General features: G+C 33.2%; 2 protein-coding genes across 9 annotated transcripts; both read left to right on the forward strand.

The window, feature by feature from the left end:
- Positions 1–1,396: 1,396 nt before the first annotated feature.
- On the forward strand, positions 1,397–7,183 carry LOC133671364 (O-fucosyltransferase 27-like). The gene is made up of 10 exons (XM_062092104.1): positions 1,397–1,755; positions 2,174–2,258; positions 3,130–3,200; positions 3,287–3,375; positions 3,483–3,726; positions 4,321–4,433; positions 4,514–4,604; positions 4,713–4,841; positions 5,250–5,803; positions 6,222–7,183. The coding sequence occupies exons 1-10, from the start codon at positions 1,558–1,560 to the stop codon at positions 6,649–6,651; spliced, it is 2,004 nt and encodes a 667-aa protein (XP_061948088.1). The 5' UTR covers positions 1,397–1,557; the 3' UTR covers positions 6,652–7,183.
- Positions 7,184–11,901: 4,718 nt separating this feature from the next.
- Positions 11,902–16,137, forward strand: LOC133670735 (transcription factor BIM2-like). 8 transcript variants are annotated; one of them, XM_062091318.1, is made up of 7 exons: positions 11,902–12,109; positions 12,190–12,295; positions 12,641–12,710; positions 12,783–12,878; positions 14,195–14,616; positions 15,226–15,352; positions 15,758–16,137. In XM_062091318.1, the coding sequence occupies exons 1-7, from the start codon at positions 12,037–12,039 to the stop codon at positions 15,866–15,868; spliced, it is 1,005 nt and encodes a 334-aa protein (XP_061947302.1). In that variant the 5' UTR covers positions 11,902–12,036; the 3' UTR covers positions 15,869–16,137. The 8 variants fall into 8 exon arrangements, with proteins under 8 accessions (XP_061947302.1, XP_061947303.1, XP_061947306.1 ...); XM_062091319.1 differs by having other exon boundaries at positions 15,764–16,137; XM_062091322.1 differs by having other exon boundaries at positions 15,226–15,323.
- Positions 16,138–16,694: the final 557 nt, after the last annotated feature.

Consider the following 16,694-nt stretch of genomic DNA (forward strand, 5'->3'; position numbering starts at 1 on the left):
ATGTTAGTATATTTTTAAATACAACGTTACAGTGAAAAAAACGTGCATGTGATTCCCACACACCCCCCCACCTGAGTCAAGTCATAGCTGTCCTTTTTCTCTTTCCCAATTAAAATGCACAGTGATTACCCTTCTCAGAAGTGGACCCCACCTGCCTTTTGCCTTTCATTTTTGCTTGTCAGGTACCCCCGCTCCAATACTTAGATTTTCGGTAAGTTTTCGGAATGTTTGGAAACGAAGTAAAATCCATGTTTTAAAATTTATTTTTATTAAAATTTTATTTTTTTTATATTTTAAAATTATTTTAATGTATTAATCTCAAAAAATAATTTTTAAAAAATAAAAAAAATATTATTTTGATATATTTATAAATAAAAAGCACTTTAAACCACTAACCACTATCTCTAACACGCTGATACATATGTTTATTAAAGTAATTTTTATTTAAAAATAATATTTTTTATTTTTTAAAAATTATTTTTGATATCAATATATTAAAATGATTTAAAAATACTAAAAAATATTAATTTAAAATAAAAAATAAAAAAAATTAATTTTTTTTAAAATACTTTTAAATCACAAAAAAAAAAAGGCTCTTCGCTCATATCCCATATAAGAGACAAGAAACCCCTTGAAAACCCCACTTGCTCTCTTTGGTGTTTTTTTTCAATCTATTTTTCTGTTTTAAAAAAATTAAATTAATATATTTTTAATTTTTTTATGATTTTAATATATTAAATTGGAAAAAATAAAAAAATAAAAAAATTTATTCTTTTAATATATTTATAAAAAAATTTATCCCAACTGCCTCTAATCTTGCTACTGTACCCTAAGGAGAGCAAGGGTTTGTTTGGCTGTGCGTTTCAACCTGCGTTTCGTTAAATTTTGAATTTTTTTTTTGCTAAAATTGAGTGCGGTTTGTACCTTTTGAATCGTTTTGATGTACTGATGTTAAAAATGATTTTTAAAAAATAAAAAAATATCATTAACATATATTTTGGTATAAAAAGTTATTTAAAAAGCAATCACTATCATATTGCCAAACACAATCTAAGACTTTAGAAGACTTTCTTATGAAGTGATCATAAGTCATAACCTTACTCAAATTTAATTTGTTTAAATTAATTTATTTTTCCTTTTAAAAAAAATCGAAGTACCCAACTTGTACCAGACATCTCAATCATTTACACGTTAAGCCAGTGGTACTAATTAGTAATTTAACATTCAATCAATATCTTTGTACTAATTAAAAAAATTATCTCTTTTTTTTTTTTTTTCTCTTTCTTGATTGATAAGGGAGTGGTTAAATCTTCAAAAATAAAAAAAAAACAATCCTTGTCTGAATTTTTCAACCAGACATTTCTGTAGTCTATAAGACACGTCTCAGACGTGTCCTTGAGGCTTAAACTCTCTCTCTCCGTGACTCTTGACTTCCACTACTCTGTCCTCTCCACTGCTTCAAAGTGCCTTTTTTCTTTTTTACTTCAAGTTTCTCTCTTCAACACTCAAAACACGCAAAAACCAGAAAGCTGAGATCTTTACTGGTTAATAATATCTATGAAAGGAGAAGGGAAGATGGTGATTATGTCCAAGATGAAGTGGGTTGGTTTAGTTGGGCTAGTTCTGTCAGCCTTTTCTCTCTTTGTACATTTTTTGCTTGCTAGATACACTGAGGAAGGCATTTCTGATTACCAGTCTTCAGTCACAATCTTTTCTTGGAGACCCATCTTTGAAAACTCTGACTTTGCCAAGAATGTATGCACCACCACCACCACTACTTATTAACAATTTCTTTCTCGTTTGCTTATATCATAGTGTATGTGTTGTTGAGATTTGGATTTGGTTTAGTGGGTTTTGAGATGCTTTCTTTCTTAGTTTGGCTGGTTGTGGGCATTTCTTTGTTTTCTCTGTGTTAGTATGTCAATGCAGTGGTTTTTAAGTTTTGGCTTTATTGTTGAGTGTTTTAAGTTTTGTGTGGATCTAAACAGACCTTTCCACGAAGATGCCATATTATTTTTTTTTGCATTAGAGGAATTTTGTGTTCTTGACTTAGTTTGGATCTGTTTTCTAAATTTTTGAAATCATTTTTGGGTGGTATTGGTGAGATTTTTAGACTTACAGCATAAGGATCATATGGTCTCTGATGTATTTTTGCTTTTAATATGTGGTGCAGAGTCCCTTGTACAGAAGACTATGGGGTCAAGTAAGGCGGCTTGAATCCTTACATCCAGATGCAAATCCCAGAGGATATTATGCTGGTTAGCTTTCATGCCAAGGATTTTGTAATTAACAAAAATGTGATACTGCAATGTTATGACTTAAACTAGGTTGCCTGGGTTTTCTAATTACGAATACAATATAAATTCACTGCAATATCATATTGCTACTTCTCGTTTATCTCGGTTTTGTAACTCTTTAAGGACTGCCAAGTTATTATTGATATTGGTGCCATAACCTAAATTTGTTTCTGTGGAGATTTGGTATGTTCTGCCTAGAAACACAGTCTGAGATCTTTCAAGTTTTTGAGAGTTTAAACTTTGGAGTAGGTTTCTATACACTGGAATCAGTATTATAAACCCAACTGGTAATGGAACTTAAAGAGCTTGTATGATCCTGGAGACGGGAATTGCTATCTGATGGTTTTTGAACTTAAACAGCTCGAAATGGAACAGGAACCAAGCTGTTTTCTTTTCTTTTGCATTTGGATATGAATTTGCAGTGGAGAAATGGCACAAGTGAAATTTGGCCAAGAGCATGTTGTGTGTATGACTTAATTGCTTTACCTGGTTGTGGCTCCATGTACAATTCATTCTTTTTGTGTAATGGCAGTCAATCCCGTGTTTCTGTATATTGGACGCCCTTTAGTTTAATATTGAGTTGGCATTTCTTATGATGTGTCTATCCCTGCATAACATGTTGCCTTTCCATTTTTATCTATATGGATAGAGTTGGATTATATGATCTTCTAATCAGAATCTCTGATGTTGTGACATGACACAAAAGTTGTTGATGAGTAAACTAGGGAATTGTTGTTCTAAGTCAATTATTTTATGCTATGATTTTTGTTTTGTTTGTTCAAGTTTATATCATTTGCCGCATGAGCTCCTAACTTTAATATGCATACAACAGATCCCCGATCAGAATCAAGTGGGTATGTGTTTGTTAGGATACAAGGTGGATTTCATGAAATAAGGAATTCGGTGAGGGTAACATGCACTAGTTGGTATTATTTCCTATCAATGTGTAACACAGTTAGTCTGACTTCTGAATCTTGTTGGTCTTTCAGATATGTGATGTGGTTGCGATTTCTAGGCTTCTTAATGCTACTTTAGTTATTCCTGAGATCCAATCAACGACAAGCAGCAAAGGAATCAGGTGACTCCTTTTCTGTTATTAACTCGCACAAAATTTGTATCTCTGGAAAAATTAGTTTACTTGTTAATAATTCATTTTATGTCAATTTAATGAAACGTTCATTGCAGCTCCGGGTTCAAGAGTTTTGCATACCTATATAATGAGGATCAATTCATGGCAGCTTTGGTGAAAGATGTTAAAGTTGTGAAAACCCTTCCTCAAAATCTTAAAGGTGCAAGGAGGAAAAAAAAGATCCCATCATTCAGAGTGCCTAATTCAGCTTCACCATATTTTTATTTGCATCATGTTCTCCCAGTACTTAATAAGCATGCAGTGGTTGAACTAGTTGTTTCTGAAGGGGGGTGCTTGCAGGTACTTGATTTTCAATCATTGTTTTGTTATAGGTGTAGACATGTAGTTATATCTAAAACTTGATATTCAGAAATCATGTATAGATTTATGCATGCTCTACTTTGCTTCATTTTTCTTACTTAGTTCCTTCCTTTTCAACTCTTTCCTTTTCGAATCTATTTTGTAGTAGTTCATGATATTCTCACACCAGCATGAACTTGATACCTTTGGGCATTCTTGTACTTGATCTATGCCATAGTGTCACCAAAGTGTAGACATGCTGGTGCTTGTTTATGACTTCTGGTGTAAATTGAAAATAATGCTCTCGTGTATCTGTAAAGAAATAAAGCTCGACCAATCTTGTTGCTTAAACTGTTTCAAGTTTGCCTTTTCCGCAATGACGTGATCCGTTATTTATTTATCCTAGTCGTATCTGCCTTTTGGACTACTAAGTAACAATCTTCTTTGCAGCTAATTTTTCCTGATGAGATACTTTGCACTCCATCTGTATTTTTTTTGAAATTGGGATTTAGATTTTCTTTTCTGAATATGATTACCATCTTTCTGTTACATCATGTGGCTAGGAATATTACCATCTTTCTGGTCCTGATGTAGGCTATACTTCCACCCCATCTTGAAGAATATCAAAGGCTGAGGTGCAGAGTTGGTTTTCATGCCTTACGGTTTCGGCAAGAGGTCCAGGAACTTGCAACTAAAATATTGCACAGGTCAATGACTGCTCATCATTTAATTGAAATATTTATCAGCCATATTCTTTGGTGATTTCTGAACTGTCCATGTATTTCAGGTTACGGGCTCCTGGTAGACCATTTATAGCCTTTGATCCTGGTATGACGAGAGATGCCTTAGCATACCATGGCTGTGCTGAACTCTTCCAGGTACCTGCACCTATTCCTGAATTCATGATTGATTTTGATTTTTGGAAACCTTGAACAGCAAAGCTAACCTTGCGTTTAATTGTGTTGTGTCTTGGAGCTCTTCCCAAGGATGTGCACACTGAACTTATTCAGCACAAAAGAGCTTGGATGAAGAAACGTGGGATTGTTAAGGGGAAGCTTTCTGTAAATTCAGCCGAACAACGTCTTAATGGTTCCTGTCCATTAATGCCAGAAGAGGTAAGAGTGTGTGTATCAAATTCTCCTGTTTAATATTTGATGCATAGGAAACGTGCTTCTGATTCCAAATGTCCATTTTAGGAAGCTTAATTTGTCTATTGTTTGTGCCCTGGAATTTTTTAAGAATGTAGAGGAAGACATTACATCTTGAGGTTATTATAGTCACTTTACCTGTACAGGGAGTGGGGTCATCTCCAGATTTATCTCTTACAGAAGGGACAACCTTTCATTGCCTAATCATTGATTGGGTGATGGAACAAGCTTATGATGATGGTCCTTAAACCAAAAAATGGCTGTTCCAAGTCTAACTCTTTCACTTTATAAAACAAGGAAGGATATCATATAAAAAGAAAATATTTAAATAAATTCTAAGTGCTACTCTGGTCGAAATTAATTGGTTTTCTGCAGGTTGGTATTCTTCTACGTGCATATGGATATTCATGGGACACAATTTTATATATCTCCGGGGGAGAAGTTTTTGGTGGCCAGCGGACACTGATTCCTCTTCATGCCATGTTTGAAAATACTGTTGATAGAACTTCTCTCAGTGCTGCATGGGAGATGAGTAGAATTTATGGTCGTGAGGTTAACATTGTTGACACTAAATTAAGGGCTCCACCTTCTGTTGTGCAAGAAAAAAAGCTTGGAGCATGGAAAAATGCAGGCCCGCGTCCCCATCCACTTCCACCCCCTCCAGCTCGGCCTAAATATCCACACAACATTGAAGGTTGGTGGGGTTGGGTGGCTGAGAGTGATAACGAGCCTGAGAGTACAGTAATGGAGTTGAGGACCAATGCCCATAAGCTATTATGGGAAGCAATTGACTATTTGATTTGTGTTGAAGCTGATGTTTTCATCCCTGGGTTTGACCGTGATGGGAAAGGACGTCCAAATTTTGCCAGCTTGGTAATGGGGCATAGGCTCTATCAATCAGCTGCATCTAAAACATTCCGGCTAGACAGGTAATCATTCCTATTAACAGAAGTGTGCATGCTTATTAATAGTTAACCACGGGAGTAAATTTGAATTGCAAAAATACTTTAATGGAAAACACTTTCCTCAAACATGCCCAATGGGAGTGCCCATCTACTCTGGCCTCTTTCATGTTTTCTTAAATGGGTTCTAATTTCAGGTACTGGGATTAACTTGATAAGTTGGTTTGTGTAGTCTCCTTTTGCAACTAATTCATGTTAGTTGGACCATATGCCTTACGAATTCGGCTAAGCATGCTATACATCTTAATCTATTCTTGTGTTTATAAAAGTCATTTTGTCATTCAGTCTGCACAAATCTAAGTGATGATGCGTTCAAACTTGGAGGGTCAGTGCACATCACCTTTTCTGTCTGTTAACAAGGATCTGTTTTTCTCCTGTATAATAGAAAGGAAGTTGTCAAGCTTTTGGAAGAAAACCGTGAACATTTGTACCAAGCAAATCATACATGGCTGACTTCAATACGCAAACATCTTAGAAGAAGTTTAATTGATGGTGCAATAGAAGCATCCTCAAAATCAAAGCCATTTTCTTTTCTCTCCCATCCAGCGCCTGAATGTTCTTGCTTGAGATATGATCCTACCAAACCAGTTGAGGCTTCCCTTGGAGTTATGCATAGTTGCCCCAAGTGGATGGATAGTGAGATAAAAACAAAATCGAAGGATAAAGAAACTGAAGAGGATTCTGACGAAGATGTTTCCTCATCTTCTGGACTGTTTTTCAAGAATATTGGTGGAAATAATCAGAGTGGAGGTGGAGAATTGATCAAGGAAGAGTCTCAACTAGATGATCAAGAAGAACTTGAGGGCTCAGACTGATAAGAGCCCATGAGTTCTAATAGTAGGCTCTTGAGTGCCTTGGACATCGTCCCCTACCACCACGACGTTTTCTGCATGGGGTATTGAGTTCCATAACTTGGAGGGAGAAAAGTTGTGAAGAGCAGTTATCGGCTTCTGCCTTGATAGGAGAGGGAAAATGTTGAGATGGGAGTTGAAAAACTTGATGGCTCTCAAACTCAGCACAACTCCAGATCCATGAGCTCAGGTTGAAGCCCAGTGACATTGACATATGCTAATGCAAGCTATTCAAGCTCCTTTGGGAAATATTTCAGCCATCATATTGGAAGCGAAAAGTCAATTTTGATGCAGACAGATTGCTTCTGATGGGATAACCCAAGAGCAGACCATTTTTGTAGGAAGCTCTAATATTCCTAGGCATACTAATGCGCACATCAATGTAACATGGTTGATAGCGGAACGATACAGATATTTAATCCATGACAGAATATATCGATTCTTTCTGTTAGATATTTGGCTTTAATATTGGTTTATTGATAATTAAGTTTTATAATTGTTATTTATTTTTATTTTCATATGATTATCATGATTTCATTATTTGTGAATTTTATAAGTTAATTATAATTGATATGATGCTTTTTAAATATATTTTTTTTTATAAATATCTTGATAAATATTTTTTAAAAAAGTCTCCTAATAAGCATCTAAAAGAACAAAATAATATATTATTGCCAGATTGCCTATACATCTAAAAGAACTAGGGTATTTAATGCTTCACTGTATGTGTATATATGGATAGTGAAGCCTTTTTTTTTTCATTTCCAAATTTTACTTTTAATTTCATCATTCAATTGTCTAATTATATAAAAATAGTATTGCAATTATTATAGAAATACTAAATAAAAAAAGAGACTAAATTATAAAACACAAAATAATAAGTTTGAACCAAAATATTTGTCAATGTTTATTTTGATTCATAAATTTATTTTATTTATTTTTAGATTCTTGTATAAAAAGGAGACCCGCTAGAAAATGATAATAAATAGAAAAAATAATTGGTTGTCATGATTTTAATTATAAAAATAATCAAGTTTGGTTCTAGATTTTCTATCTAATAAGGAAAGTTGGATAATGATGGTTATTGGCATTCAAATTGCCTAAAAAGTAAATTGAAGCTTGGGAAGATTTGGGATTTTAGGTAGATTTTTTATTTTTTGATTGATTTTTGAAAACTTTAAGGCATAAGGGGGTTTATTGAGTCGTGTATGCTATTTTTTTTAAATGTATTTACTTGGTTGAAATTAAGTTATTTGATCCAAAAATAAAAGACCAGTTCATGCCCAGTTAAGCTATTGAAAACTTGGCAAGCAAAGGACTTGTTATCTGCTATAACAAATGATATATCATTTATTTTATTTTATTTTATTTTTTAAAATAACACAGAAACGATAAGTCATTCGCCCCCTTATTAAAAAAAAAAAAAAGGCTAGTAATATTGATTTGGTCTTGAGAACTGCACCAACTTAGCATGCTACCGGAGGGCTAGGCGATGGGCCCAAACTCTTTTTTTTTTTCTTTACTTTTTTGGCACTTAAAAAAAATAAAATTATCACTTATTTTCTGACATAATTCTTAAATAAAATCATATTTTTTTATTTGTATTTTAATAATTTATTTTTCAATTATTATGGATCTAATATGAAAATAATAATAATAAAAAATTATTCATGAAAGTTCGATTGAAATTATTATTTTTTATAAAAAATAAATATATTTTGAACATGATTTTAATATACCTATATTTTTTTTAGCTTTCAATCACAAATAAAATATAAAAATAATATTTTAATATATTTTTTAACTTATTTTAACAATCATATTTTTTTTTTTAATAGAAAGAATGATTCTAGTTTAAAACTGTGTTCACCAGGATAAATAAAAAATAAGTTAATAAAAAAATAGATTATAAACTTGATAAATATATGTTTTGTGATGATTTAAAATGAATTACATTTTTTATAAAATAAACAAAATATTATTCTATAATTAGATAAAAAAATTTAAAAAAATTACATGCGTCATGAGATTAGATATTTTAATATATATTTTTATTTCAACTTCCTAACTTAATATTTGGTTTAGATTAACAAACTTATCATTATTTATTAACATATATAATTCTCAATTTATTTTTATTAAATACCCATATTATCTTTATTTTGCAATGAAAATATTTTAATAATAATATCAAAAACTTCTTCACATTCGTTAACAAAAAATTCGATCCCCCACCGCAGCAGACCGCGGAAATGCAAACTAGCGTGGACTATTTGACTTGACTGCTTGCTTGAACAGTGAACACACACACACACACACACACACACACACACACACACACACACATATAAAAGAGTCACGATTTGACTGATTAATCTGGGGAAGAAAGTTCCAAACAGAATCATAGAAACTGCTGAGAAAGCAGCTAGTTACATGGACCCTCCAGTGATCAGCTTGTGCCTTGGTCAACAAGAGAACACGTAAATCTCTGCTGAAATGTTCCACCAAAAAACTCCTCTGACATCAGAATTCCTTCGAATATAAACGTGGCCACCAAGAATACTCCGCTTTATAAGTAGCAAAGCTATTGCTGTATGAAACCAAGAAGAAACGCAAACAAGCAAGCACTTATACATCTGCTTTTATCATTCGACTCGACTATTCTTGATTAAGGGATAACATAGCAGTCTTTCTTGAACAAAATGGGCTACAGGGAGAGGAGCACAAGTCGGCGTGCCGCCTTTTTAAGGTGGTTGGTTTTCTTCTTCCATGACGCTGCAAGCTTTGATGCTGAGGCTGCCAGGTCTTCAAGAAACTCAGCACCCTTCAGGCCCGAGGAGGAAATGGTGGCAGCAGCTAGGCATTTCTCAACTGCTCATAAAGTTCGATTTGGCTAAACATCCGTGTGCGTAGTCATTGTGGTTGTGACCAAAATGATCAAGTCCAGATCTCCATGAAACTCGTTTGACTCTGTGTCAGCATGCATGATGAGTCAAGTTACAAAGAAGAGGATCCAATCAATCCTTCGTGATGGATGTAGCTGGTCAATTCAGATTTAATTAATATTCAACTTCTCTGATTGAGAATTGCAATGGTGATAGGAGAAATTAAAAAAGAATCATGCTCGAAGATTCATTTGTACAAAGTTAATTGTTATTTCTATGAATATTTGATCTTTTAAAATATTTTGCTAGTTTAATTTCGTGTACTCGGAATTAATTTCCATTTGTCCTAAATTTTCTTTGGAATTCAGCACTGGTTTAATGAAGCCATTTTATTTCGAACTTCATCAAGCAAGCTTTCATGTCAGGTTTCTTGTAGAGCTCCCTGAATTCTCTAATGATTCCTTCTTCTTCTTCTTTTTGATAGATTTAACATTAAAAAATTGATGAAAAAAAAGCAATTAAAATAGCAGGGATCAAATCCTATGAGAAAAAAACTTGAAGGCGTGAAATGTTGTAAGGATAGGCATGAAAGCTGAGAAAGAAAGAGAAGAAAAAAGAACAAGAAAGTCAATCGCCGCCAAACTATAAAAAGTTAAGTCACACGCGCCACACGGAGAGGTAGCCCTTGCTGTTGCGAATTGAAAAATACCAAGAAAGCTAGTTTTTACCGGTCGTGAGCCGCCATACACACCTTCCAAAATCAGCAGAATAGCGCACTCGTTGAGCACGTTTCTTAAACGCACCAATGACTTTTTCCATTTTATTATTTGTTTATTAATGAAATTATCAAATCACCTCTAGAATCACCTAATAATTTTTTTAAAAAAACCAATATAAAAAAACCAACACGTCACTAAAGCAAAGCCTAAGACTTTTTAATTCCAAGGGAAATAAAATAGTTATATTGTGCATGTCAAAAGAAAATTTCAAAAAAACCCCTAAATCAAACTTTTTTTTTGTTTTTAAAAGTAATAAAGTAATTTAACCATGTAGAAATTATGGTAAGATTGAGATACCCCAAATAATTTTAAATTAACAAATAAATCTAGAGAAAATATCATTTTAATTTATATTTTATGAAGTTATCTTGGTATTATAATTCGAGTCACGAGTTTATTTGATTGACTTAGATAGTTTTTTTTGTTTTTTTTTATTTCATCTTTCAACATTGATTTAATTTTAAATTGAGTTTTATAATTTATTTTTATCTGCTTTTTATAGGGTTGTACTGATCTTATGACTCAAGTTTAGAAGGTTAACCTAGATCGGCTCAACTTATTTGTTAGTTGAATATTTTTTTTAATTTCATCTTTTAACATTGATTTTTTTAAAAAAATTTTAAGAATTAGGTTGAATATTTTTTTATTTGCTTTTTTTTATAAGATTATCATGGCCTTATGATGTGAGTAAAAGATCTAACATGTTAACCCGAGTTGATTCAAGTTTATTTAATATGTTGTCATTTCAATATTAAAAAAAACAATATTGTTTTTATTTTTTTAATTAAACTATATTTTTATTTTTTATTTAAATTATCTTTTTACTTGTGAAATTGACTATATTATATCAAAAACAATATCTCAATATTTTTAATATTAAATTTTTTATTTATTTAATTCAACTATATGTCAGACAAAACAAAGAGCAGACAACCGACAAAAAAGTGAGTAACATTTAATTTCACATTCATTCCATATTTTGACAAAAATAGAACCATTATTATGGTAGGTTAATCTTGAAGTACAAGTTTGGCCCATCAACATGATAAACGAGAAAGAAATGGTGGCCAAATAAAACAAACAAAACGACAAAGATTGGAGAGTTCAATTAGACCACGTTCCTAATCCTTGAACAAAACAAATATTTATGTTTAGAATATGAAAACTAATCCAATAATATTTTATTAATACACTCATAAGTATAATTTAATGATTATATATTTCACAAGTTTTTTAATTAAAATAAAATCTAATCTTAATAATCTCAATTTATTTAATTATTGTATAATAAATTAAAAACCATATGTTGTTATCTGGTTCAAGCTTAAGAATTATATTATATAGTCTAGCATGAACCTATTGAAGAAAAAAACTGCTACTTATATTTAATAATAATAATCATCAGGTTAATATGATGATACGATTTTAGGATCATATCAGATTTTTAATAATGATAATAATAACAAGGGTTACTCACCACGCGCACGTTAGCACCCTTTTAAATAAATATACATAAACAGAAAAAAACAAATTAATTTTCCTTGAGAAAAGAATAATGTGAATATCAATCATGTCATGTCATCATCTCCTATCCTTCCTAGGGCCTAGGGCTTCTGCTCCGCATAACTGTACACACAAAATTCCTCCCTCCCCCTCTCCTTTTCCATTTCTGTATAGTAGTACTAATGGTGAAATCAACAAAGTCTCACCTCGACGAAGATAATGAAGCTGAAGACTACGACTCGTCGTCCTACAAAGGTGACGTACACAAGCTTTTTTTTATTGTTTTTAATTTTGTTGATAATTAATTTCAGAAGTAAATAATTATATACATATAGGAGAAGCAGCGAAAGCAGAGAGTAAAAGCAATGAACTGAAGGCGAATGCGAACCGGTCCAGGCATTCGGAGACGGAGCAGCGTAGAAGGAGCAAGATTAACGAGAGGTAAATTTCTCTTTACTCTATAATAATAATAATAATAATAATAATAATTTTATGTAATTATAAAATGGTACTTCTATTTGCATTGTTAAACGCTGAAAGAAATGGCGTCGTTTAAGGCTTAAATGGCGAAGAAATGAAAACGAAGTTCTTAATTTCTTTGTTTCAAAATGTTAAAATTATTTGAAAGAAAACAGTTTTGTATTTAATGCTTGTGTTTGAGCTTTCTCAGTAGACTATTTTGCATTTGATTACTAATGCATATCGCATTCGTTTTTAAATTTTAATATATGTATATATTGGAGTTTTGTTTTTGGCTCACCGATTAAATGATATTTTGTGATGCAGGTTCCAGGCTTTGAGGAATCTTGTTCCTCAAAATGATCAGAAAAGAGACAAGGCGTCGTTCTTGTCAGAGGTGAACCGATCAACCTTTTTCTTTTTCTTTTTAAATTCCTGAATTTATTGATTTTTTTTTAATCATGTGCAGGTTATAGAGTACGTTCAGTTTTTACAGGATAAGTTGCAAATTTATGAGGGGTCGTATGAAGGTTGGAGTCAGGAGCCAGCTAAATTATTGCCATGGGTAAATTTTCGATCATGGACGTTTGCGAGTGCAGATTATTGCTTTTCATCAACATTACCCTTTTCAACACAAATATTTTAAAATAAATGATCATACATTACCAATCAACAACAATCTAGGGTATTGAATTAAACAACTTCAAGGTAGATGAACTTTGTTTGTGCATTTGAAGGATAGATGAATATAGTTTCTAATTATCGCACCTAACATGCTTGGCAAGCCATGCAAAGTGGGTTGCTTTGCCATGACTAGGAGAAGGATCATTGTTTGGAACTGAAGGAAATGCTCACAATTTACAACTTTTATCACGTTTAGAACGTGTTCATTGAAGTTCCTCGATTTTGATTAAGATATGCACATTTTAATGCGGTCTTGTGTGCATTTCCATACATAGCAGCCAAAATTGGATGGTGATAACCTCCTTGGTCCATTGTTTATTTTTTTGTACATCTTGCATTGTAAAATAAACTAAAAATGTGGAATGGCCAAAATTTGTAAACATGTCAATAAATGTCTTCCTGTTTTCATTATCAGGCCCGTCTTATGACTTAGTCATGATATTTTAAGATTTTGATACATGTGTTCCCTTGTTTGATTTGGAACATTGAGGATGCAACCTTAGTTTTATAGCACGGGCTAGAGAGAGGTTCAGGACTTTGGATGATATGGAGTTTGGTGCATTCTGTATGAACTTACACACTGGCATTTGAATGTATGCATTTTTAGGCTTGTAAAAACGATCTCTTTGGATCTAGTGGCCTAGGTTCTAAAGGGGCTCATATAAATGTTGAGGCATGCACTTGTTTAACTGAACTGTGCCCCTGCTGATTACTTTCTGATTGAAAATTTTACTCTACACCCTAGTTACTATATGCACTTGATATGGTGTGTGTCATCAAGTTACGGGCCTCTTAGATTTTAAGTAATTTACATCCTCTTGATTGTGTGGAATGACACGCTTAAATTGTGAGGCAAGTACTTGATCATTTTCTCGAAACTGTAGTCTAACTTTTGACAATTTTTATTGTTTTAAAATAGCATCTCAAATGCACTCATCCGTTTATTGTACATAAAATACCAATACCACCAACGACTTAATCTGTTTCCCATATCATAGCATGCAGAACACATTATCTTTCACAAGTGCCACAGAAGGTGATTGGGTAATAATGTGTATCAACTTTTCAGTTTGTTCTCTTTGATGAATATTTTCTAGACATGAATTGTAATCGCATCCACTATATATGTGATAGTGGGGCATATTGCTCCCTATATTGTTCTCCCTTCCAAATGGTTTTTGTTTTTTTTTGAAACAGAAGAATTATCGTGCTTCTGTTAAAAGGATACTGGGTCATACACAAGTTATGAAGAATGGTTCTGCTCATGAAAATACTGTAATGCTTGGAAATGTACATAACTCAATAAAATCTGACATGGACACTGCTGCAATGTATAAAACCTTGGATCATTCCCCTGGGCCAACCAACCCAGCAATTCCATTTGAATTGCAAACACAGTCGCGTGTATTTGCTGCTGTTGGGAGGGGTGGTGTGCCTACAGAGTCTTTGCAGGAATCTGTTTCTGACGCTGAGAACATGGCTTACCAGCTTCAATCCCAACTATTGCATGGTCAACCATGTGCCACTGAGTGTATTACTCCAAACAATACATTGAATGGACAGGAGGACGTGGCGAGTGACAGTCAATCAGTTAATATCTCCAATACCTATTCTAAACAGTGAGCATCTGCCCATCTCTCAATAATTCTGTTGCATTACTAATTGTGAAATCGAACCATTGACCTTATTTTTGGAATGAAATCACTTCATGGGCATGCTTGTTATGAAACTAGCATGTTTGGTCATGTATACTATGCACTAGCCCTACCCGTGGGAGATTAGGAAAGAAAAAATCACGATTGTCTAGCACCAGCTTAAAATTTTTAGAAGATTTATGTTTGAGTTATCCAGGTTGGTAACTTGATCAATGAAGTTTTACCTTGATGTTGTCTGGGAGTTTATGATTTCAGTTTTTATGCACTGGTTATCCGGGGTAAGGCTTTTGTAAGGTAGATTGTTGGGTCATTACAAGGGTTACTTGTACATGTATGATATAAGGTGTTATATTATGCCAATGATTAGACCTTTTCTTATGCTTTGAAGTTTCTTTTTAGGGATGCCTATTTTATTATAAAGATTTGTATTTTTGATCTTCAGAATTCATACAAGTTACCGCATTATTAATAGTAGTCTCAGCAATCATACCTGCCATCAGTTCATTGAGCTGCTAAGTAGTACTGTAAAGACATCTTATATATGTTGTTATAGAATGGGCTTTTGGTCAACAGGATATTAAATTCTCTGACCCAAGCACTACGATCATCGGGTGTGGATATAGCACAGACAAGCATCACAGTGCAAATTGATGTTGGCAAACGAGAAAATGGTACAACTGCTGTGGCACCAAGTTCAATGGTTTATTTCTATGATCCTAAACTAATTATTGCAATTCCTATATGATTCCATGATTTTTGAACAAAGCTAGCATATTTGCTAATGATTTTTGAACAAAGGTTGCATATTTGCTATGGAACCTCTTCCTAAAAAAAAAGAAAAAAAGAAAAGAAAAGGCTATTTGATCCTAAACTGAAGTATTTGAAGCCCTCTGACGCCATGATTTTTTAACAGAAGCCCTCTATGATGCATTGATTCTTTTAACAGACTTTGATGATACTAGGATCTTTGAGCAAGTATTGCTAGACTTTTGCATTATTGTGTCCCTTGTTTTTTCTTTTAGTAGTTTGGCCATCTGTCTTCATCTGGTTCTCTCTCTCTCCCTCTTTCTTATTATTTTTTTTACCTTATCCATTGTTTTCCCAGGATCAGGTAAATCAGTATCCAAGTAATCAACTGATCATACAAGATGGAGTTGGGAGCAGTGTAGAAGACTTGAATCAAGCTCACAAGAGACATAGAAGAGAAAAATGCTAGCGTATCATTCCGCACTTGATGTGTCTACCTGCTTGATTATGCCATTTGATCCCTATATCGGAAAATGTGGTGTTCACTTTTGTCCTTCCATGATCCACAGCCAGGTCCAGATCAGCTGTACATGTATATATATACACTCTTTGGTTTGTTTCCTAGTGGTGTGGAGTATCCTGGAAGAAAGATGACAGTAACTTTTTTATCTTCTTTATTGTTATTCTCATTTCAGATAGAGGTTTCCATTCATATAATGAGAAGCTGCTTGTTATTTTGCTGTGGTTTTACTATGCACGCAAGCTTTTTCCTTGTTTTTATTTTCCTTTTTGGTTCCTTTTTATCTTTATCTTCATCCTTAGTTTTTCCCTATCCTTTTTCTCCCTGCGCTTACATTTTCACTCTCTTTATCTTATGATTTATACATGGAAAATGATCCGGTATAGCATACCTGTTCTTTTATCTTTTCTTCTATTGTGTTTGGCATTGATATTGTTGAGGGCATGTCGTTTGTTGCATGCTACGAACTTCCATTTAGAACAACTGGTATATGCTATGAATACATCATAAAAGGGATTTGAGCAGCTTGAGCTTAGAGGGTGAGGAAAAATTGAACTCCAGATTTGGACCTGGACCTCTTCTCCACTTAAGCAGGTGATTGCTGGACTTCATCCCTCATGCTCTTGCATGAATACCACTGAGAGATAAGCTCATTGGTCATGATCTTATTCTTTATTTTTTATTTACATGTTATCCAAAATTAAGGAATTTGTGATGTGATGGTGCGCAGATGGTCTGATCAATTTTCTTCATTTTTATAATAGATGAACGTGAA

This window comes from Populus nigra, chromosome 13 (genome assembly GCF_951802175.1).
Source record: "Populus nigra chromosome 13, ddPopNigr1.1, whole genome shotgun sequence".
In the NCBI taxonomy this organism is placed as follows: Eukaryota; Viridiplantae; Streptophyta; class Magnoliopsida; order Malpighiales; family Salicaceae; genus Populus; species Populus nigra.